We start from the raw sequence: 23,816 nt of genomic DNA, 5'->3' as shown, positions 1-23,816 counted from the left end.
AAATTAACCAAAATCCTAGGCATATAAAATTAAACAGCAGGGAAAAAAAAAAAAAACTATCCCGGTTACATAGATAGAAGGGCAGATAGACAGACTGATAGACAGACAGACAGATATACTCAGCCAAAGAAACATTATACCCGGAAGGAAAAAAAAAATAACATGGTGAGAGGAACAAACCAGAGGAGAAATATCAGGGAAAAATGCACAAAAAACGATGAAAAATAATTGCCAGAGAAAAAAAAAATCAGGGAAAAAGTTAAACAAAAAAAAATAAAAAATAATTGCCAGAGAAAAAATACCAGGGAAAAATAAAAAAATATGGAAAATAATTAATGTCAAAATATCGTGATTTTTTTGGTGCATGCTGGCGTTATATTGGCGGCGCAGATGGCCAGGCGGGTTTGTATTAATTTATGTATTTTTGCGTGGCTAATATTAATTACGCCTCTCCCCTCACCCTCTTTCTCCCCCCTCCCCCTCACCCCTCACCCCTCTCCCCCCTTTCCTCCCTACCCCCTTCCTCCTCTCCTCTTCTTCCTTTCTCTCTCCATTTCTCTCGCTACCCTCCATACCGTTTCTTCCTTTACTCCTTCCTCCCCAACTCTCCTCCTCCCCCCCTTCTTTTTTCTTTCCATATTATTTCTCCTTCCCTCCCCATCCTCATCCCTCCACCCCTATTATACCTCCCTCTCTCCCATCTCCCATCCTATTATTTCTCTCCCCCTTCCTCCTCCCTGCGAAATCTTCCTTCTTCCTTTCACACCCCACCTCATCTCCAACCTTTCTTCCTTCCCTCCTTCTTCCCCGTCAACTCAACTCACTGCTTTCCTCTTCCACTCAACTCCTCTCTCTCTCTCTCTCTCTCTCTCTCTCTCTCTCTCTCTCTCTCTCTCTCTCTCTCTCTCTCAGTTCCTATCTCTCCCCAAATCCCCTTATCACCTCTACCCTCTTTCCCTTCCTCCCCCCTTCCTCCCCCACTCCTCTCCCCCCATTCATCCTCTCCCCATAACGTCCTTTTTGCTGACGACACTTTTGGCGTAATGGGATATGTGTGTGTGTGTGTGTGTGTGTGTGTGTGTGTGTGTGTGTGTGTGTGTGTGTGTGTGTGTGTGTGTGTGTGTGTGTGTGTGTGTGTGTGTGTGTGTGTGTGTGTGTGAGAGAGAGAGAGAGAGAGGCATTTTTGTTTCAGCTAGACGAACACTGGAGTTACAAAATGAGCATCAAACAAACAGATACCCAGACAGAAGACAGAAAGAAAGATAAATAAAAAGATATGTTTGTGTTTGCTCTCTCTCTCTCTCTCTCTCTCTCTCACACACACACACACACACACACACACACACTTAAACTAGAGCCCATAAAACTCAAACCAACGCCAGTCGCACTCTCACAGAATGCATACCTCCACTTATTTTTGTCCTTCCTACCGTCAAGCAATTATTTTTATCGGCTTAGAAGTTGTTTGATAAAGTGTCCAACAATTTCCTAGTCACTGGCACTTATAATCAGGCTGGTGAAGGATCTGTCTGTCATTCTATCTACTTTTCTATCTACTACTGTCTCAAGAAAACCAAATTCTGTCCCTTAATCCTCAGTATCACAAATCAATGGAGGAGAGATGTTTCTGAAAAAATAGATAGATAGATAGACAGACAGATAGATAAACAAATATACAGTCAGATAGATAGACCATTAGCGAGCATTAGACTGGCTTTAACTGTACTCACACAAGCTCAGTCCCACATTGTATTTTTCTTCACACTGTTCACCCTAATCCCTTATAATAAAAAAAAAAAATCACACTATTTTTTTTTCCGACCACATCCAGGCCCTAACACACACACACACACACACACACGATCATCCAACCATTACTTCCATTTATTTCTATTTAATCTAGTCTACTTATTCCATTTAATATTATTCTGTGGTGTTCATATTCTTCCCTTTAATCTCCGGGAGCTTTAAATAAATAAATAAATATAATAAAATAAAATGTGTAGAAGATCATTACCAAACATAATCAGGCTTTTAATCACTAATGCAAGATCAGTCTATTATTGTATCTATCTTTTCTATCTATCATTCTATCTACCTACTTTATCTATTATTATATTTAGAGCCAGTCTATCATTCCATCTATCTTTTCTATCGATCATTCTATCTATCATTCTATCTACCTTCTTTATCTATTATTATATCTAGAGCCAGTCTATCATTCCACCCATCTTTTCTATCTATCAGTCTATCTAGTATTTCTATCTTTCTATCATTCTATTTTTTCTATCACTCTATCAATCTATCTAATTTTTCTACCAGTCTATCTATCTTTTCTATCTATCATTCCCCTATGGACCTCAAACATACCACTGTAATCCCCAGCCACACAAAACAATGGAGGAAGAGATAATTACTCTTTCAGACAATATGCAGGTCATTAGCACCCTCATTAAGGCTCTAATAACACTCACACAGGGTCAATCTATCGCTATATCTATCTATTCTATCTATCGTCATCATGGGGCTGTCAAATTCTTCACCTCAGTATAAGCAAAGCAGGTACCGGTATGTGTTTAAAAAGTATGAAGATAATTATTAAATGTATTCAGATTCTAATACCACTTGGAACCACTCTATCTATCTATCCATCTATTTATTTATCTACCTATCTATCTATCTATCATGTGACCTCCAAATTTATGTCAACAAAATGAAGAAAAATTAAGACGTTTCAGACAATTTGCAAATAATTAACAACTATTATCAACTTCTAAGAAAAAAAACACACACAGGAACAGTCTATCACCATATCTATCTCTCTCTCTCTCTCTCTCTCTCTCTCTATCTATCTATCTATCTATCTATCTGTGACCTCTAAAGTCTTCACCTCAAGAAAACTACGACAAATTAATGAGTTTGAGACAACTTCTAGATAATTTAACAACCTCTAAAAAAAACACTCATATAGGAACAGCCTATCATCATAGCCATATATCTATCTATCTATCTATCAATCTGCTACCTATCTATCCATCTATCTATCTACCATCTATCTATCTATCTATCTATCTACCATTCTCTATGACTTCCATATCACTCTATTCCTTTCACCTCAAACAAGGGAGAAGAGTCAACAGGCAATTCAGATATTAAGTAAATCATTATGACCCACAGTTTGGCACTAACAACCCTGACACAGAATCACCCCATCATTATCTGGCCTTCGTCACTGTAAATAACCTGATAAATAATAAGAGAGGGATAAACAGAAATAAACAAAGATTAATGAGAAAAATAAATAAGGTGAAAACTGACAGGAAAAGAGGAGATAATGAAGGCAGAAAAACTTATTACGGGAAAAATGAGGAATGAAAAAAATTTAATACGGTAATTATAAGGGAAAAAACTAATTAGGAGCAAAATTAATAACAAAGAAGATAGAAAAATTAACAGTAGAAAACGAATGAAGAAAAAAATACTGGAGAAAAATTAAATGGGAACAAAATGAATAATAAAAAAATGAAAGAGGAAAAAATTATCAAGGGCAAAATAAATACGGAGAAAATTTAATACCAAGAAAATTAATGAGGCAAAAAATTAATATGAAGAAAAACGATAAAGGGAAGAAAAATTTATAAGGAAAGAAATAAGACCAGTAAACCAAATCAGACCACAAAGCTAAACAGGTGCTTCAGAAAATACCCACATAATGACCCCAATAATCAGACCACGAACATCACTCACCCAGAATCACTCAATCATTGCCCAGGCCTCATCATGTGCCCCATAATACGCACAAGAACAGCACAAACATGGGGAAAACTGCAGGAAATATAGTTGTTAGAGCAGCCGGGCGGGTATAATCAGCTTACACATCATCATCGGGCCAACTTTATACATTCGACCATCATTCCGCCAAACTTCGGGAACTGGGAGGCAGGCAGGCAGGTAGATTAGCTCAGGGTTAGGCAGGGAGGAGGGGAGGCAGATAGAGAGGAGGGCAAGCAAGCAGATAGAGAGCGGAAGGCAAGCAAGCAGATAGAGAGTGGAAGGCAAGCAAGCAGACAGAAAGAGAGGAAGGCATGCAAACAGACAGAAAGAGAGGAAGGCAAGCAAGCAGACAGAGAGCGGAAGGCAAGCAAGCAGAAAGGTAGAGGGAAGCAGGAAGACAGGAAAGGCATCCACCAGGTAAGAAGGCAGACAGGTTGGTAGACAAGCAAGAAGAAAAGCAGATAAGCTGAGGAACAAGCAGGGAGACCGGCACAGAAATAGGTAGGCAGGCAGGCAGGCAGAGAGGAAGGCAGGTAGGCTAACTGGCAGGTAATGAGGAAGGTAGGAGAAAGGAATACACAGAGAGAAGCAGGCAGGCAAGCAGATTAGTTGACGATTAGGCTGAGAGAGGTAAGAAGCCAGCAGATTAGTTGAGTTAGGCTGGGAGGAAGGTAGGTAGGCAGGATGACATGAAGGAAGGTAGACAAATGTAGGGAGGCTGACTGGCTGAGGATTAGTAGGTGAGGGAGAAAGAGTGGCATGAGGAGGCTGTCAGGGTGATATATAAACTGATGACTAGGCAGGAAGGAAGACAGAGAGGTAGAGAGGAAGACAGGAAGAGAGGCAGGAAGAGTGCCAGGGAGACAGGACGACGGGTGACTGATTATCTCATGGAGAGAGAGAGAGAGAGAGAGAGAGAGAGAGAGAGAGAGAGAGAGGGAGAGAGAGAGAGAGAGAGAGTATGAAAAAAGCCAAATGAGGAGAGCCAGAGGAAAAAGTGAAACAATGGATAAAAGAGGGAGAAAGAAAATCGTAAATAAAAAAGAGGAAAGAAAATCGTAAATAAAAAGGAGGAAAATAATTACAACAGAAGAAGTAAGAGGGGTAAGAAAGACAGAGGAAAAAAAAGACGTTAATTAAAAGAGGAAATGATATAAAAGGAGATGAGTGTGAAGAGGGAAAAAAAAGAGGAGGTGATGAGGGAGCGACGGAGCGAGAGGAAAGGCAAATTCACACAAGAAGAGAAATAATGGAACGCTGTATAAGAAATGTTGGTTCTAAGGTTCATTAATGTATATATAAACGTTCTTCCTTCATCATCATCATCATCATCATTATCATCATCACTACCACCACCACCATCATCATTATTATCATCATAGTCATCATCACCACCACCACCATCATCATCATCATCATCATCATCATCGCCGCCACCGCCACCACCACCACCACCACCACCACCATCATCATCGGCATAATATCATCATCACCACCACCATCATCGTCATCACATCTCATTTCCCACTAATACACAGGGTACACAAATACACAAATAATATTCTAGAAAGTACAAGAATATTTACATAAGAACTGACAGGCTGAGAATTTGAAGCTGTTTAGGGCAACAAATGGAATCTTTTGTGTGTATCTCGAGATGATGATGTTCAGCTGAGAATACATTTTTTTCCCCTCCCGCCCTGCCACCTCCCTAACACCATTCTTCTTCTTTTCTTCGTCTCTCTCTCTCTCTCTCTCTCTCTCTCTCTCTCTCTCTCTCTCTCTCTCTATATATATATATATATATATATATATATATATATATATATTTATTTATTTTTCCGTATTTCTATTAACCTATCTTTCCTCAAAACATATTGTAATAAAGAAAACAAAAATCATCAACCCAAATGAAAACGAAAACAGAAAAAATAATGACTACAAAACAAACCGGCAAGCATGAAACAGAGACAACTAGAGGGGCACTCAGGGGAGCGCATCTCTCCGACAAGGGCACCGGTATTTCCAAACCACTCCTCATAATGGGTTAGGTTTTCCCATCAATGATCAGGGTTTCGCAAAAAATGCTCTCGGGATCCAAAATCTGTAAAACGACCCGGATCGGTCCCAAAAGTTAATCGATTGTTCCCTGAGACATGGGCTACCTACCCACCAAATTTGGCCACAACCTCTCTATTAGCTTCTGAGTAATCCTACAAACAGCCAAACTAACAAACAAACAAACAGGGGTGAAAACATACTCTCCTTGTCGGCGGGAAAAATCAGAAGAGAAAATCATGGAAGGGTGAGAAAGGGAAAATGGTGAGAGGGGAAGAGAATGAGAGGGGGAAGAAGGATGAGGGGGAGGACGGAGTGGAGGTTGGGGGACGGGAGGGGGAGAGGGGAGGGCTAGGGGGAGAGGGGAGGGTTGGGAGGTAGGGGAGGGCTAGAGGGGAGGGAGGGGGAGGTCAAAAGAACACAGGGAGAGCATATATTAATGCAAGAAAAACCTTGGGTCTCCTTGTCACAGATATTTCACAGTTTTTTCCATAGCCTGAGAAGTGCTACGTTGACACACACACACACACACACACACACACACACACACACACACACACACACACACACAGGAAAAAAGGTACAAGACTAACAAAAACTTTCTCGCCTCTGGGGAAATCTGAATTAAGAGCGAGACTGTGAAAAGATATGAGGGAGGGAGAGAGAGAGAGAGAGAGAGAGAGAGAGAGAGAGAATTAGTATGTACAGGCATATAAGAACACATACATAAACATACATGACCGCACAACCAAAAAACGCACATACAAACATAAGTATGACCAAAAAAATACACACAGACATATACAATTATACGCTGCTACAATCGCACACACAGACACATACAGACAGACATATACACACACAAAAACACAAATACACGCACAATGAAATACGCACACAAACATACGCACATTCAAACGTATTATCACAGACACACCAACACTTACAACTCACTCTAACAATGTACAAACAAAAGTACACACAGCTAACACACACACACACACACACACAGACTGACATACATCGTTAGGCGGGAAGGACGTCGCCCCCCAGACACCAGAACTGTTTAAAGATGAGAGTCAAGGAGCAGCGACAAACAAACCTATAAAATACCCTCACACACACACACACACACACACACACACACACACACACACACACACACACACATTCTTTCTCTCTCTCTCTCTCTCACACACACACACACACACACACACACACACATTCTCTCTCTCTCTCTCTCTCTCTCTCTCTCACACACACACACACACACACACACACACACACCGTATGCCTGACAAATATTAGAATCGGTGGTACATCTACGCTCACCCTCCTGACCCCTTCAGCACAATGATGTATCTTACCCCTAGAACTGCGACATGCATCACAGACTGTTCCACGGGGGACTCTGACAGACACCACATGATGTTCTAAGAAGGACTGAGACATAAATCATAAATCATACCACGACATACGTTACAAATATGATGTAAGGTTTAAGACTGAATTTTCTGCGTTTTCCTTTTTCTTTTACCCAAGTCAAAACTATAATAGCTACTGACCTTTAAATTTGCATACCCATACTTCAGCACGCCCTCTTCCATTTCATACACATATAAATCGACTTTGGAATATATATAAAAAAAAACATGTCTTTCTGAAATACAACTAGCTTTAGGACACTACAGCTAATCTATGTGAAGTACTCATTGACCTACAAATCAATTCACATTAGTCTTCGCCATATCTTCCATGAACCCCGTATCGCCAAAAACTCAACTCGAGAAGCTTAAACATTACTTTTTTTTTTTTTTTTTTCCACGTTAGGGCACAACACATTTTCCACAGGCAGAGATTTCCAGGTTAGGTTTCATATTGGCCACCTCCAGACGATTTCATTCAGTTCAGCATAGATTTCCATCGTTTGGGGTTCACACTGCTAAAACATTTAATAACGAAGATGCTAATTTTTCCCATGCCTGCTTCACACAGTTTCGGGCATAATTAACTATTTTTCACAAGTTTAATGAGAAGACAGTGAGCGATGATTTTGGAAACCCAGTATAGTGATCTTTCGTACCCAACATACTTTTCAAACTGTGTTTGGGCTTCATCATACTTAGGTCGGAATAAGCTAAAATAGGGTCGTATTTTACGGTACGTGGGGTAAAAAGCTTCGTAGCGCCTCTTCCTTAGTGATTTATTACATACAATACAGAATACTTCAATATTCTCTTTTATGTCATTAATATATTTCTAGTACCGACAGAGATAGCCTCAGTATGGGAGGGAGAGAGTAAAATAAACAAAATAAATCCCTGAAGTCTCCTAAGCCACACAGAATACAATAACTTTTTCATGCAGATTTTCCGATTATGCAGGTCGACGTAAAAGTCAGAAGAACACTCCGATTGATATGGCTAAGTTAGAGCCATTGTAATTCTCCTTCTCACCAATATTATGCCTGGCACTTTTAAACGGACTGTGCCTAGAATGATGCCCAATGAGACAATTTTTTTTTTCTTTTAGTTTTATCCAGACCTCCACGATCCGTCAATTTGCATCAGAATATGTGCATTTTTGAGCTCAATGTGACGTGACCTTAACAACTGGAGCGATTTACTGTCGCCTACCGTACATAAAAAAAAAAAAAAAAAAAATCTGATACAACTCTGCCATTAAAAAAAAAAAAAAAAAAAAAAAAGTAAAAAAACCACCATTATCCCCGAGCCGAGTTCAAACTTCCAAAGGTTAAAAATAATGATGGATCACTTTACGTTCGCTTCGGCAAATAACGTAAACGGGAGAAATAAAACAAGAAACACAAGTGAACACATAATAATAATAATAATAATAATAAACAAAAAAGCAAAAATATTAGCATTACACCTGAGCTTAATTCAGGCTTCCCAAAGATTTGCCTCATCATTAAGATTTATTTATTTATTTGTTTATTGCTATTTTTAAGGTGTGGATTACATTTTAAAAGGGAAGGGTTAGATAAAGCACACATTAATATCTCCGATACTTGTTCTTTCCAACTACAATAAATCACTTAGTGGTAGGCTGAGAAATATTAAAAAGTACGGCATCATAGTGAACGGAAAAACATTTATTTATTTATTCAATTGTTTATTCATTCATTCATTCATTCGCTCATTTATTTATTTTTTCATTCATTAACTCATTTACTTATTTACTTATGCATTCATTCATTTATTTATCTATTATTTATTTGTTCATTCATTTATTCATTCATTATTACAATCCACGTCAATTAAACCTTTACGAACTGTACCCCTTAATTACGAGTGGCCTTTGCTCAGATTAAGTTCAGCCTGGAGGTAGCAAGAATAAGGAGAGAACATCACACTGGAGAGGATCCTGGGAGACCATTCCTAAGTCCTTTACTAAGAGGGAGATATATCTTGACTGAAGAAATCTCAAGACGGTGGCAGGAATAAGACGACAAGGGCATCTCAATACCGAAGGGAGTGAAAGATATAATTTGTGACTTGTTTACTGCGACAGGTGTATTCTAGACTGGAAATTATCGCTTGGTAATAGCAGGAATAAAATACAGAGGTCAGTGCAATATATATATATAGGTTACGGAACAAGACTTTTATCCCTTCCTAACGAGGGGTAATTTGCAATATTAACTGAATCGTATGGCACTGGGTAGAATAAAACAGAATTGGGAATGACGAGGGTGATTCCTAACTCGTCAAAAGGCGTTCACAACCTGAACAAAATCGCCTAACTTTAATAAGGACAATTTCGAGAGGGAACTGTACGGAAGACTTTAACACAAAACGAACAGGGAGGAAATAGGGTAACGCTTCGCAAAATAAATATAACACAGACACAGAGAGACAGATATATAGATAGGTAAATAGTGTGTGTGTGTGGGGGGGGGTTATAAAATCAATATAAAAACCCGCGTTCACACCTACCGAATGTTAAATGAGGCATCGTAATTGAATCAGCTGACGTCGGTGATTTGACCAGGTAATCAAGGAGAAAATTTATGAGCCTGAAGTTAAATATAGTGGAAGAGAGTACGAGGGCCCTTCCAACCCACGCCGCCCTCCCTCATATACCCTTCCTCTTCATAATCCACGGCTCTCTCTTCATCTTGCAACCTATCCACGCCTCCCTATCTCATGTACTCTCCCTCTTACTATCAATCTACGCCTCCCTCCTTCATGTACCCTTTCTCTTGCTATCAATCCACGCCTACCTCCCTCACGTACCCTTCCTCTTACTATCAATCCACGCCTCCCTCCCTCATGTCCCTGCCTTACTATCCTTGTCTATGATTTAGTTACCTTAGTTATAACAAACCTTATAACAAACAACCTCGAAAAAACCATCAGATGTTGTTAAATGCTTTTCTTTGTACTCCTTTGAACTCACTTGTATTACTCCTCCTACCACTCCACGCCACACTCCTCCATGTATTAACCCCTGCAGCCCAATGACGTTATCTTTATTTTAGTCTCCTGTTTCCCTGACGATTTTATTCAGCTTATATATATATATATATTTTTTTTTTTGGGGGGGATACTTGGAGGGGTTAGACATAGCCACCATCAACCCCTTCACCACCAGGGGGCTCTCCAATCAGCTGAATAAAATCGTCTGCAACCAATGAGAATAACCTACACAACAGACGTTATAGTACGGAAGGCATGGTATAATTCTGCATGTTACTGTGGAAAATTGTGTTGGTATTTAAGAGATACAAGTGAAATGCAGATAATATTACAAGTGACGTAAAGAGAACATGAAGGCTCACTATGTCAACTTAAGTGGTCAGGAATGGGTGCCTCTTAGACCCCTATGCTAGCGGGACCACATTTTTACAGTCTGGAGATGCCGTAAAGGAATTATTGACCGCAACTGTATTATCAACATTGCAAGTCTCGTTCATACTGCATAGCCAGCCTTGATCGTGAAATGTGCTACGTGAAATGTACAATGTGAAGTGTACTACGTGAATGTTTACGTGATAACAATATAAAACACGCAACAGAAGGGCAGCTACGAAAATGAGCGATACTTTCCGATATTCGTGTAGGTTCGGGGAGGAATGACAAATATGGAAAGGTAGAACACAATGCTGGCAGGAGATGGTGGGCTGTAACTTTTGCTCATGACCGTACATCCATCTATTTCCACACGACCAGTCACACGGAACATCCACCGGTTTTTCCTCCAAGGGTCGTAGCCATTCACCTCGCCTCAGGGAAACTTTCAAACGCCTTTTCCTTGCCGATTTATTCTGCATCTTTAAGACTTTCTTGGATTTTTCTTGACTGACGAAAATAAGGGCCCAAGTAACCCTCCCTCATCTACGTATTTGCGATAATTTCCCTCTCGTAACTTCCCTCTCTCTCTCTCTTTCTCTCTCTCTCTTTCGGGAAGACAATGAGAGAAGAATTTTCCATGTATTTTGAACTTTCGGCAAAAACATATTTCGGCAGCGAGAGGAAATTTGTTGCAATTGTTGTTGTTGCTGCTGTTGTTATGATTATTACTATTATTATTATTATTATTATTACTGTATTATTATCGTCATCTACTATTATTGTTGTTATTATTATTACTTTTACTACTATTATTATTATTGTTATTATTATTATCATTGTTATTATTATCTGACGGAAGAACAAGGAAAAAGAGAAGCAGAAAACAAACCTTAACAACAATGACTCGACAGTAAACACTTCAAGAATCCCAGTGCAATCAATAGTTCCTTTACACCCCCTGGAAACTAGGTCAGAGGTTATCGAGACGCCGCTAATTAGTCCATATAATTAAGTGGTTTGGCATCTGGCTTCATTAACTCCAAACCCCACACGTATCAAGGGTATTAAAGCCTAATGACTCATTGCAAATCTATAATCGACACTAATTACGTGCCACCCAATTAGGTATCATTAGTCTGAAACTCTTGATATATACAGAACGCCAAAACCTAATTCTCTCTCTCTCTCTCTCTCTCTCTCTCTCTCTCTCTCTCACACACACACACACACACACACACACACACACACACATCAATTTTTTCCCTGGCACGCAAACAGCAAAACAAAATACAAAAGAATATTATTTCAGAATATGCTTTAGACCGTTCAGACTTGCACTATGAGAGCGACGGGACGAGATGGAATAATATATGGGGTTATGTATGACAGAAAGAGAGAGAGAGAGAGAGAGAGAGAGAGAGAGAGAGAGAGACGATGAAAGGAATGAATGAACGAATGAATGAATGAAAAGGACACAGAAAAAAGAAAAAAAACAGACGTGAAAAAGAGACACGAGACTGTCGAGATAGAAAGAAAAAATAAACATCTTGCACTGGCTAAACCATACCGTAACCTAACCTCCTTCTATTTCAACTTGGTCTAAACTCCCTTCCCTCTCAACTCACCTACTCAATGCCACGTCCTCAACTCCACATCCCTCCTTTATAACTTACCTGAAAAGAGAGCAAAAGGAATAACACCACAGAGTCACAAAATCAGCCTCAATTTTTTTAGCACCATTTTTCCACATTCAACTTTGGCTTTTTCACGTCCAATTTTTCATCAGTTTTCTGCGAGTTCAGGTACAAACACGTAAATTTTCAGGCCAATCAACCCGGAAATAAAGACGAGAGGGAGTGACAACAAGTTCTGGTATAAAGAAAGGGGATACGAACACAAAGAAACGATTAAAAAACACACACACACAAAACACAAAGAAGACGGGATGACGGGAAACTAACAACACAAAGAAGCGATTAAAAAAACAACACAAAGAAGAGGCGATAATAAAAATAAAACACAAAGAAGTAGTAGTGAAAAAAATGACTTTCAAAAACGCAAAACTTAAGCATCGGTATGAAGACACTCCCAAGATTTTCCTTCCTCCCACCCACTACGCTACACAAACACACGGCCACCACTACTATCCGAAACCTTTACACACACACGATCCTAAAACAACCACCGTCCTCTTCCAAGAATTGCCAACACATTACAAAAACATCCCCCGTCAACCACCACCACCACCCTCCAGCAATTGCCAACACACCACAAAAACATCCACTGCCAACCACCACCACCATCCCCAGCAATTGCCAACACACCACAAAAACATCCCCTGCCAACCACCACCACCTTCCTTCCAGCAATTGCATATGCACCCCACAGAAACTCCCTTAACAGTCCTCCATCCAAGCCTACCCTCTGGCCTGTGTCGTTCTCTACACCGTTGCTAACACAAAATTCTACGCCAAAACAACCCACTTTTCCCTCACTGAAATACCTCTCACACCAAAACACGCTTACTTCCTGCACCTCATTCTCATTTCATACTCACTCACCTCATTACCTCACTCTCAAAAACACTCTCTGCCTTCACTGTAATGCCGTGCCTCACATCACACCACACTCATCTCGGGCACCTCACTCTCAAAACACACTCACCTCACTCTCACAATACACTCATCTCAGGCGCCTCACTCTCAAAACACATTCACCTCACTCACAACACACTCATCTCAGGCACCTCACTCATAACACACTCATCTCAGGCAACTCACTCTCAAAACACACTCACCTCACTCTCACAGCACTCATCTCAGGCACCTCACTCAAAACACACTCACCTCACTCTCACAGCACACACACCTCAGGCACCTCACTCACAACACACTCATCTCGGACACCTCACTCTCACATCACACACTGCCATCACTGTAAAGCCATTCCTCTCACTACACCACATTTACTCACCCTCACGTCACGCTCACCTCACTCTCACAAGGGAATCCTTCAACACGCCTCAACAAAGCCTTTCCTGACGCGTCTCTGTAAAGTGGTGGGATTTGGCCAGTCTATCGGGTTCGTGTCTACGTGACCCCCACACACAACAACGACAGCGACAACAACAACAACAGCAACAACAACGGCAGCGACAACAACGAAAACAAACCGGTGCATCTACTGTACATACGCTTAAGTAGATGAATATTCTCTCTCTCTCTCTCTCTCTCCCTGTACACTTACGAAGATGAACATACAGACATATGTACAAATATAATAAATTTCTTGACATTTTACAGTCTCTCTCTCTCTCTCTCTCTCTCTCTCTCTCTCTCTCTCTCTCTCTCTCTCTTCTAAATCATCATAGCTCTTGTTGCAGTACGTGTATATGACTGAAATGTTTGCAGCTGCCTCTTGGGGATTCGAAACTGCCTGTAGCACATGACCTTCACACTGACTCGTGCCTCAGATTACACACACACACACACACACACACACACACACACAGACACACACACACACACACACACACACACACACACACACACAAACACAATTTTCTCCACACGTATGCACATGAGCAGCTGTATACACACATGAATTCATTTTATGCATACGTAAATACACGGTCATTGCATTTACAACTGCTGAGTAGAATGGAAAGCGTTGACTTGGGGTGCGGGGAGGGGAGGGGTGAGGGGTGGTGAGGGATAAGAAGGGGTGAGGGGTACGGGAGGTGAGAGATAAGGAGAGGGGGGAGGAAGGGTGAGGGGAGGAGAGGGGGGAGAAGGGGTGAGGGTTAAGGGAGGTGAGAGATAAGGAGGGGTGAGAGCTGAGGATAGGTGAGAGATAAGGGGAGGTGAGGGGTGAGGGGAAGCGAGAGCAGGTGACAGGAAATGTGGAGTGTGGGGAGGTGAAGAGTGCGGGGTGATGTGTTATATTATTTTTTTCTTCTAATGCTGTGACAAGGATATCTACAGAATAATCATTTCATTACACGTTAAGGCTGGACAAACGTGAATTATGAAATGTCTGTATTTTTAATATTCTCTCTCTCTCTCTCTCTCTCTCTCTCTCTCTCTCTCTCTCTTATCAGTAACTTCGTATCTCTTATTTTCTTTTCTCTCCCTCTCCCTCCCTCCCTCATCTTCACTACATTCTTCACTGTAGTATCTTTCCTGCCACTCCCTCTCCCCCCTCTTCTTCTCTCCCCCTCCCTCCCTCCTTTTCTCCCTCCGTCTTATTAGGCTTCCCTCTCCTCCCCCTTCTTCCTTTCCCCTCCCTAACTCCCTCTGTGTCCTCTCCCTCCCTCCCTCCCTCCATCCATCCTTTTATTTCTATCGTTCCTCTTCTCCCCATCCAAACTTTCTCTTAGACCTTCTCCTCCTCCTCCTCCCTCCCTCTTTCTTCTTCCTCCTTACCTCATCCTCTTTATTCTCCTCTCTCCCTCCCCTTCTTTCTCCCTTCCTCTTCCCTCACTTTTTTCCTTCAGACATCCATTTCCCTCTTTTTCTTCGTCTCTCTTTCCCCTCCTTCCTGAAAAACATCCTCCTTTCTGTCTCTCTCTCTATCCCTTCTTCCCTCCCTCCCTCCCTCCCTCTTTACAATCGTGCTATTCCTTCTCTCTCTCTCTCTCTCTCTCTCTCTGCACAGATATAGACAGATAGATAGATAGATAGATAGATAGACTGACTGACTGACTGATTGATATAGAAGAACACAAACACTACATATTCTTCTCTCTATTCTCTCAAAAATCATTCATCTTCCTCTCTCTCACATACCACTTCTTCCTCCCTCACTCACTTCCTCATTCCCTCCTCCCTGCCAATCCCTCCCTACCAACCTCATTTCCCTCTCTCAAAAATCATTCATCTTCCTCTCTCTCTCTCTCACCACTTCCTTCCTCCCTCACTCACTTCCTCATTCCCTCCTCCCTGCCAATCCCTCCCTACCAACCTCATTTCCCTCTCTCAAAAATCATTCATCTTCCTCTCTCTCACACACCACTTCCTTCCTCCCTCACTCACTCCTTCTTTCCCTCCTTCCTGCCAATCCCTCCCTACTGGCCTCATTTCCTCTCGCAATTCATCCATCACTTTTACCTTTTCTCCTTCGCCTTCAACACCTTCGGGGGGGGGGGGATTCTGAAACTCTCTCTCTCTCTCTCTCTCTCTCTCTCTTTCTTTTCCACCATTCTTTAACTTCCCTCCTATCTCGCCTCCTTCGTACCCAATTTCTCCTTCACTCAACCCATACTCTTCCCTTTTCGTCTTCCTTCCCTCTCTTTCTTCATTTCAGATTCCTACCTTCCTTCCATCCTCCTCCTTGCCTCCCACCCTCTCTCCCTTCCCTCCATCCCCATTCCTTCCTCCCTCCCTTCCCCTGCTCTTCCTCCCTCCCATCCCCCTTCCTCCCTACCACCTCCCTTCCTCCCTCCCATACTCCTATAACTTTTTCATCACTCAAAGTCAATTTTCAGAGACATTAAAAAACAAACATATATATTTTTCTCTCTCTTTTATTTCAGTACGTCATAATAACAGCCATCCATTAGAGATCCATTTTTTTTTTCCAGTTTTTTTCCCCACGCGCTCTGGACAATTATAGGAAATTATTCATAATCATTCACGACCATCCTCTAATTAACAGAGAGAGAGAGAGAGAGAGAGAGAGAGAGAGAGGGAAGCCAAATATAATTGGATGCAAAAGTGATGTCCTTCAAAACACAGATATAAAGGAGAGAGAGAGAGAGAGAGAGAGAGAGACTTTGCCGGAGGGTGAAGGGGAAACGGAAGGTCGTGGAGGAGAGAGGATTTGAGTGAGAGAGGAGGGAAGAAGAAAGATGGGAGGGAATGGAGAGAGAGGGAAGAGAAATATAGGACAGACTTGAGAGAGGGAGGAACAGAGAGGGAAGAGTGAAGAAGAGAAGAGAAAGACAAGAGAGAATGGGAAGAGGGAAGAGAAAGTTACAAGAGAATGGACAGGAAGGAGGGAAAGAAAGACAGGAGAAGATGAAGAGTAGAGAAAGAAAGGTGGGAGAGGCAAGAGAGGAAAGGAGGAGAGAAAATGAAAAAAATATATTATGGAGACAGAGAGAGAGAGAGAGAGAGAGAGAGATGAGTGGGAGGGAAGCCAAATATAATTGGGAGGAAAGTGGAGTCCTTCAGAACACAGATATGAAGGAGAGAGAGAGAGAGAGAGAGAGAGAGAACTGGAAGAAGAGTGGATGTCCATAAAAAGAAACTGATTCAAGAAATAAAAAAAAACTGAGCTCAAATAAATATACATAATTATAGGTATGGAGTGACATGTGAAATGACAGGTGTGGAGCGCCAGGTGTGGAGTGAACGATGTGGAGCGACAGGTGTGGAGTGGGAGTTGTGGAGTGAAAGATGTGGAGCGACAGGTGTGGAGTGGGAGTTGTGGAGTGAAAGATGTGGAGCGACAGGTGTGGAATGATAGGTGTAGAAGGACTAGTGTGGAGTGACACGCGTGGAGTAACAAATGTGGAATGACAAATGTGAATTATTAGGTATGGGGGACAAATGTAGTGACGGGTGTTGAATGGTAGGTGTACGGTGACAGGTGAGGGGGACAGGTGTGAAGTAAGAGGTGTGGTATGACAGGTGTGAAGTGACGGGTGTACTGTAACAGGTCTGCAGTGACTAGTGTGGAGTGACGTGCGCGGGGTGACTGGAATAGACTGACAGTTGTGGAGTGATAGATGTGGAGTGACAGTGGGGGGGGGAAACAGGTGGTGTGGAGTGACAGGTGTGGGGGAACAGGTGGTGTGGAGTGACAGGTGTGGGGTGACGTGTGGAGGGACGGGTGTGGAGTGACTTACAGAGTGACAGGTGCGGAGGGGCAGGTGTAGAGTGACTGGTGTGGAGTGACATGTTTGGGGTAACAGGTATGCGGCGACAGGTGTGGAATGGCAGGTGAAGAGTTACCATAGATGTGAGGGGACTGGTGTGGAGTGACAGGTGTGGGGAACAGGTGTGGGTGGCAGACGTGGGGTAAAAGGTGTGGAGTGGCATGTGGAGTGGCATACTCGAAGTGGAGGGACGGGTGTGGAAGGGCAGGAGTGGGACAGGTGTGGGGGGACAGGTGTGGGGGGGGACAGGTGAGTATGACGTCATCAGGTGGGCGTAAGGGGACTGCTAGACCTTGGGGAACGGACTACGTAATCTCATAAGCATAATGTGGAATAACCTTGAGGAGGCAAATGAGGGGTGAAAAGGAAAAATGAAAGTGTGTGACGGGAGGTGAGAATTAGAAAAAAAAAATGAAAAAACAAAAGGAGGTAAGAAAGGAAAAAAAAAAGCTGAACAAAAATGGAAAAATCAAGCAGTGGAATGAGCGAAAAATATAAAAAAAAAAGGTGTACTGAGATGTGGAATTGTTAAAAAAAAAAAGGGGGGGGGGGAAGTGTGTAAGAGACTGAGAAGAAGTGGAGCAGAGGACGCATGAAGAATAAGGATGGCCAGACTGAGAGTGAAGATGGTACAAATATGACTTAACCCTTTCAGTCCCAGGACGTCATTAACACATATTTTCTTTCATTCCTGCTGTCTCCCTCCCATTTTTCATTCCTGCTGTCTCCTTCCCATTATTCATTCCTGCTGTCTCCTTCCCATTTTTCATTCCTGCTGTCTCCTTCCCATTTTTCATTCCTGCTGTCTCCTTTCCATTTCTTATTTCTGCTATCTCCTTTCCTTTTTCTTTATTCTCGCTATCTCCTGTCTATTTTTTTATTTCTGCTATTTCCTTACTATTTTTAGTTTCTGTTATCTCCCATACACTATATTTAGGGCACAATTGACTTTTCGAATTGAAGGAGTCTGACACGACATTCATTAACCCGTTCCCTGTTATGGCGCTCTTCTAAACTGGGTGGAGTAATATTTTTGTTGCCAGGAGTATATAAAATAAATGATATTCTCGGACCGAAGAGGCTAAGAGTGGAAATGTGAGGGAGTAGGAAGACTGAGTTACATAGAGTTACATAGATACACAGACCACACAGACCTTACGGTCCCTACGAGGTGGTCCGGCCTTAATCCTAATAATAGTGCATAGGAGCAGGAGAAAAGGATAGCACAGCAGAAGGCTCTCTCTCTCTCTCTCTCTCTCTCTCTCTCGAGAGAGAGAGAGAGAGAGAGAGAGAGAGAGAGAGAGAGAGAGAGAGAGAGAGAGAGAGAAGCGAAGGTTGTTGAAACAGTGAAATAAAATAAAAAAAATAACAAATAACGACGAGGAAGAATGAGTTAGAGATAGTGCGAGGGGAGAGATTGAGAGATAGAGAGGGGAGTGAGTTAGAGATAATGAGTGGGGAGTGAGTTAGAGATAGTGCGTGGGGAGTGAGTTAGAGATAGTGAGTGGGGAGTGAGTTAGAGATAGTGAGAGGGGAGTGAGTTAGAGATAATGAGAGGGGAGTGAGTTAGAGATAGTGAGAGGGGAGTGAGTTAGAGATAGTGAGAGAGGAGTGAGTTAGAGATAGTGAGAGGGGAGTGAGTTAGAGATAGTGAGTGGGGAGTGAGTTAGAGATAGTGAGTGGGGAATGAGTTAGAGATAGTGAGTGGGGAGTGAGTTAGAGATAGTGAGTGGGGAGTGAGTCAGAGATAATGAGTGGGGAGTGAGTTAGAGATAGTGAGTGGGGAGTGAGTTAGAGATAGTGAGTGGGGAGTGAGTTAGAGATAGTGAGAGAGGAGTGAGTTAGAGATAATGACTGGGGAGTGAGTTAGAGATAGTGAGTGGGGAGTGAGTTAGAGATAGTGAGAGAGGAGTGAGTTAAAGATAGCGAGAGCGGAGTGGGTTAGAGATAGTGAGAGAGGAGTGAGTTAGAGATAATGACTGGGGAGTGAGTTAGAGATAGTGAGTGGGGAGTGAGTTAGAGATAGTGAGAGAGTGAGAGAGTTAGAGATAGTGAGGGAGTGAAAGTGAGTTAGAGATAGTGAGAGAGTGAAAGTGAGTTAGAGATAGTGAGTGAGTGAAAGTGAGTTAGAGATAGTGAGAGGGGAGAGAGTTAGAGATAGTGAGTGGGAAGTGAGTTAGAGATAATGAGTGGGGAGTGAGTTAGAGATAGTGACAGGGAAGTGAGTTAGAGATAGCGAGAGGGGAGTGAGTTAGAGATAGCGAGAGGGGAGAGTGTTAGAGATAGTGAGTGGGGAGTGAGTTAGAGATAGTGAGTGGGGAGTGAGTTAGAGATAGTGACAGGGAAGTGAGTTAGAGATAGCGAGAGGGGAGTGAGTTAGAGATAATGAGTGGGGAGTGAGTTAGAGATAGTGAGTGGGGAGTGAGTTAGAGATAGTGAGTGGGGAGTGAGTTAGAGATAGTGAGTGGGGAGTGAGTTAGAGATAGTGAGTGGGGAGTGAGTTAGAGATAGTGAGTGGGGAGTGAGTTAGAGATAGTGAGTGGGGAGTGAGTTAAAGATAGTGAGTGGGGAGTGAGTTAGAGATAGTGAGAGAGGAGTGAGTAGGAGACAGTGTGAGAACATGAGAGTGTGAGCGAAAATAAATGAGACTGATTGTGTAAAAAAAAAAAAAAAAAGTCAAAGGCTGAAGGTGAGAAAAGAAGAGCCATGAAAAGTTAAAGAAAATGAGGAACTGATCTAAAGAAAGTGAGCTACAGAAAGTGAGAAAATGAAAAAAGTAAGCAAGAGACAGCAGACAAGTAAATCTGAAAACGTGAGAAAATGAGAAAGAGAGATAGAGAAAGTGAGAAAATAAGAACGAGGACTAAAGAAAGTGAGAAAGTGAACTAGAAATTTTGAGAAACGGTGAAAGTGGGCTACAGAAAGTGAGAAACCGAACTAGAAAAAGTGAGTAAAAGGTGGGATCATGAAAGAGTGAGAGTGAGCTGAAGGAAGTGAGATAAAGTGACCAAGAAAGACAGCTACTGAATGAGACAAAAAAAGAGTGACTGGGAAAGAGAGAAAGAGAGAAAAGGTGACCACGAAAGAGTGAGAGTAAGCTAGAGAAAGTGAGCTAGTGAAAGAGTGAGAGTGAGATAGAGAATATGAGAAAAAAGTGACCAAGAAAGGATGAGCTAGAGAAAGTGGGTAAAGTGACCACGAAAGAGTGAGTGAGAGAAAGTAAGAAAGTGAGCTAGAGAAAGTGAGAAAGTGAGCTAGAGAAAGTGAGAAAGTGAGCTAGAGAAAGTGAGAAAGTGAGCTAGAGAAAGTGAGCGAGTACCTTCAGCGGGGTCCATGGTGCGAGAGAGAGGTTTAGTATCACAGGTGCGACGGAGAGAGACCTGGCTTGGACCTGCTCGATACGGCGGCCACACTACCACTGACTCACTCTCTCTCTCTCACTCTCTCTCTCTCTCTCTCTCTCTCTCTCTCTCTCTCTCTCTTGCGTTAGCCTCCGCCCCATCCCCACCTCCACCCCATTCCCAGCTGCCCTCTCCGTCCCTTTCCCCACCCCCATGACTCTCCTCTCTCTCTCTCTCTCTCTCTCTCTCTCTAACTCCCAACCTTTCTTTACCTAGTGCTTCTCTTTCCTTCCCTCTCCCCTCCCCTTCCCTCTCCTCCCCATTCCTTACCCTTCTTTCCTCATCTGATGTTCACTCCTTCCTCTCCCCTTTCTTACACCCCCCATCTCTCCCATCCCCTTCTCTCTTTCGTTCTCCCCTCCCCCCTCCTCCTCCTCCTCCTCTTCCACCTCCTCCTCCTCTTCCTCCTCCTCCACCTCCACCTCCTCCTCCTCCTCCTCCTTCTCCTCCCTATTCCTCTTTCCTTTCAACTCCTGCCCTTCCCTTCCCTTTCCAACCCTCTCTCTCTCTCTTCTTCCATCCCTTCCCTACCCTACTCCCAGCCTTCTCCCCTCACCTGGTCTCTACTATCTCCCCCCCTCCGCTCCCCACCCTCTTCTCTCACCTGCCTCCCCTCTTCACCCTCTCCCATCATTCTTCTGTCTCCCCTATTCCCCACTGTCCTACTCCTCCTTACCATCTTTATCTTATTTTAACTCTCCCCTCTCTCTCCATTTCTCCTCCTCCAATCCCTTCTCACTCCACTAACTACTCCCCCACTTCCCTCGCCTCCTCTCCAACCCTCCTCTTCCCTCCCCAGTCTTTCCCTCCCCCTTCTCCCCATCATCCAAAACTGGTATCCACTCACCGCTCTTTCTCCATTCCTTATCTCCCCATTCCCCATCACTCCTTCTCTCACTACTCCCCTACGGTACTTCCCTCTCCTCCCCAGCCGCAATCATCCCACCGTCTTTACCTGGTGGCCTCATCTCCTCCCCCTTCCCTTCCTTTCCCTTCTCAACCACTTCTGTCACTGTCAAACACCTTCCCTTCTTCCCCTCTCCTGTCCTCCCTTCCCCTCCCCTCCCTTCACTAATCTAATCCCCCCTAACCCTCCTCTCCCCTCCCCTCTTTCCAACGTCTCCTCTCTCCCCTATCCATCCTCCCCCTTCTTACCTCACGCCCTCCATTTCTCCCCTTACCCCTCTGTTGTACTTCCCCTCCCTCATTCCCCCTCTATTTCCTCTCCCCTCCCAGCCCCATTCCTTCCCTACCCATCTTTCTCTCATCCTTCCCCATTCCTCTACCCTTCCCATCAATTCCTTCATCCTCCCATTCCTTCCTATTCCTCACCTACCCCACCCGCTATCTCTCTCTCTCCTTTCTCGTCCTCCCTCTCCTACTCCTCATCCCTTCTCTCCTCTCTCCCTGCTCCAACCTCACCCCTTCCTTCTCTTACCCTCTCCCTCTTCACCCCTCCTGGATCCGCCCCATTCGTTCCTCTTTCTCCATCCCTGGCTAATAATATTCCCTCTCTTTCTACTCAGGTGTAAAAGTTCATCCTCTCTCTCTCTCTCTCTCTCTCTCTCTCTCTCTCTCTCACCCGTGCGAAAAATTAAATAAACCTAATTATACGCCCATATTTCTCTAGCCTGGCCGTTGTGGTGAAAGAGGTGATGTGAGGAACAAAGCCTAGCCTCTTCCCCCTACCTCATCCCCCCCACCCACTCCTCCGGTGCTTCCCCTCGCTCTAGTCCCTCGCTTTCTCCTCCCCACCCCCTTCATCTCCCTCTCTCACCTCCACTCATCCTTCCTCCCCTCGCCTCTTCCCCCATCACTTTCCCCTTACCCCTTCCCCTCCCCTATTTCTCTCCCCACCTAATTACTAATCGTTTTTCCTTTCCCTCCTCCCCCTCTTTCCCCTCCACCAGTCCCCTCCCCTCCTCTCCCTAGTTACTCATTGTTTTCCCCCCACGTCGCCTCCCCATCCAACAAACTTCCTCTTCAGAGTCCTTCTCCTCCTCTACCCCCATCCCACTACCCTCACCTCTGTACGAGTATCTCTCCCCCTTCCCCTTTCCCCTCAGTCTGCCTCCCTTCCCTCATCCCCTCAATCACACTCTTCCCCCTCCCCCCCACCTGTGCCTGACACCAAGAGGCTTCATGACCAAACACCCCCACCAATTAGAGAGCAAGGATGGTTAGCACAGCATTAACTTAACAGGTAAAAATATATGAAACTGCAGCTGTTGTTGTTGTTGTTACAGTGAATAATAATAATAATTCAGTCATCTGTCCAACATTGTAATCAGACACAGCACCATCAGAGGCGTAGGTCAGGTTTGGCAGTTCAGAGATTACGATAAGTTGCTCTATGCGAACTCGATAAACCACCAGGCGCCCGTTTCTTAGTCACATGGTTACCACCCAACGTAGTAAACGGTTCCTTAGGTTAGAAAATAAAACAGTTGATCAGTGAGTGTAGAGTCACCTTAGCACAGCATTGACTCGAGTAACTAGGTGGCAGAAATCTTCACCTGCCACATCAGAGAAGATAACTAATACTAACTCATGCAAGCCTGTCGTTAGAGTTATGATGAGGATCAGAATAAAAAAATAAATAAATAAAGCAAGGGTGATCACGCCATTTTGCACTGTACTGTAAACTGAACTGCCACACCCTAACTAATAATAGTAATTATAATAAATGGCAGGGTATTATATGAAAGGATTGGTATTATTAAACAAAGCAAGATTTATGACGTCTAAAGTTACATTTTTAACGACGTGAATGCTAGGAATGACTATGGTAGTGTGTGTGTGTGTGTGTGTGTGTGTGTGTGTGTGTGTGTGTGTGTGTGTGTGTGTGTGTGTGTGTGTGTGTGTGTGTGTGTGTGTGTGAGGCGT

General features: G+C 43.2%; 1 protein-coding gene across 1 annotated transcript in view; it reads right to left on the bottom strand.

Moving 5' to 3' along the window:
- Nucleotides 1-20,932, bottom strand: part of LOC145403540 (uncharacterized) — a 313,635-nt gene extending 292,703 nt beyond the window's left edge. The window contains exon 1 of the mRNA XM_080275212.1: nt 20,849-20,932. Coding sequence (XP_080131338.1) covers nt 20,849-20,864 — 16 coding nt within the window. The 5' untranslated portion in view covers nt 20,865-20,932. The remainder of the gene's footprint in view (nt 1-20,848) is intronic.
- Between the last annotated feature and the right edge of the window lie 2,884 nt (nt 20,933-23,816).

Source organism: Coenobita brevimanus, chromosome 61 (genome assembly GCF_032717465.1).
Source record: "Coenobita brevimanus isolate Jiangsu-jjx chromosome 61, ASM3271746v2, whole genome shotgun sequence".
Taxonomy (NCBI): Eukaryota; Metazoa; Arthropoda; class Malacostraca; order Decapoda; family Coenobitidae; genus Coenobita; species Coenobita brevimanus.
The sequence above is the reverse complement of the archived record's forward strand: the minus strand, read 5'-3'. Positions and strand labels throughout refer to the sequence as shown.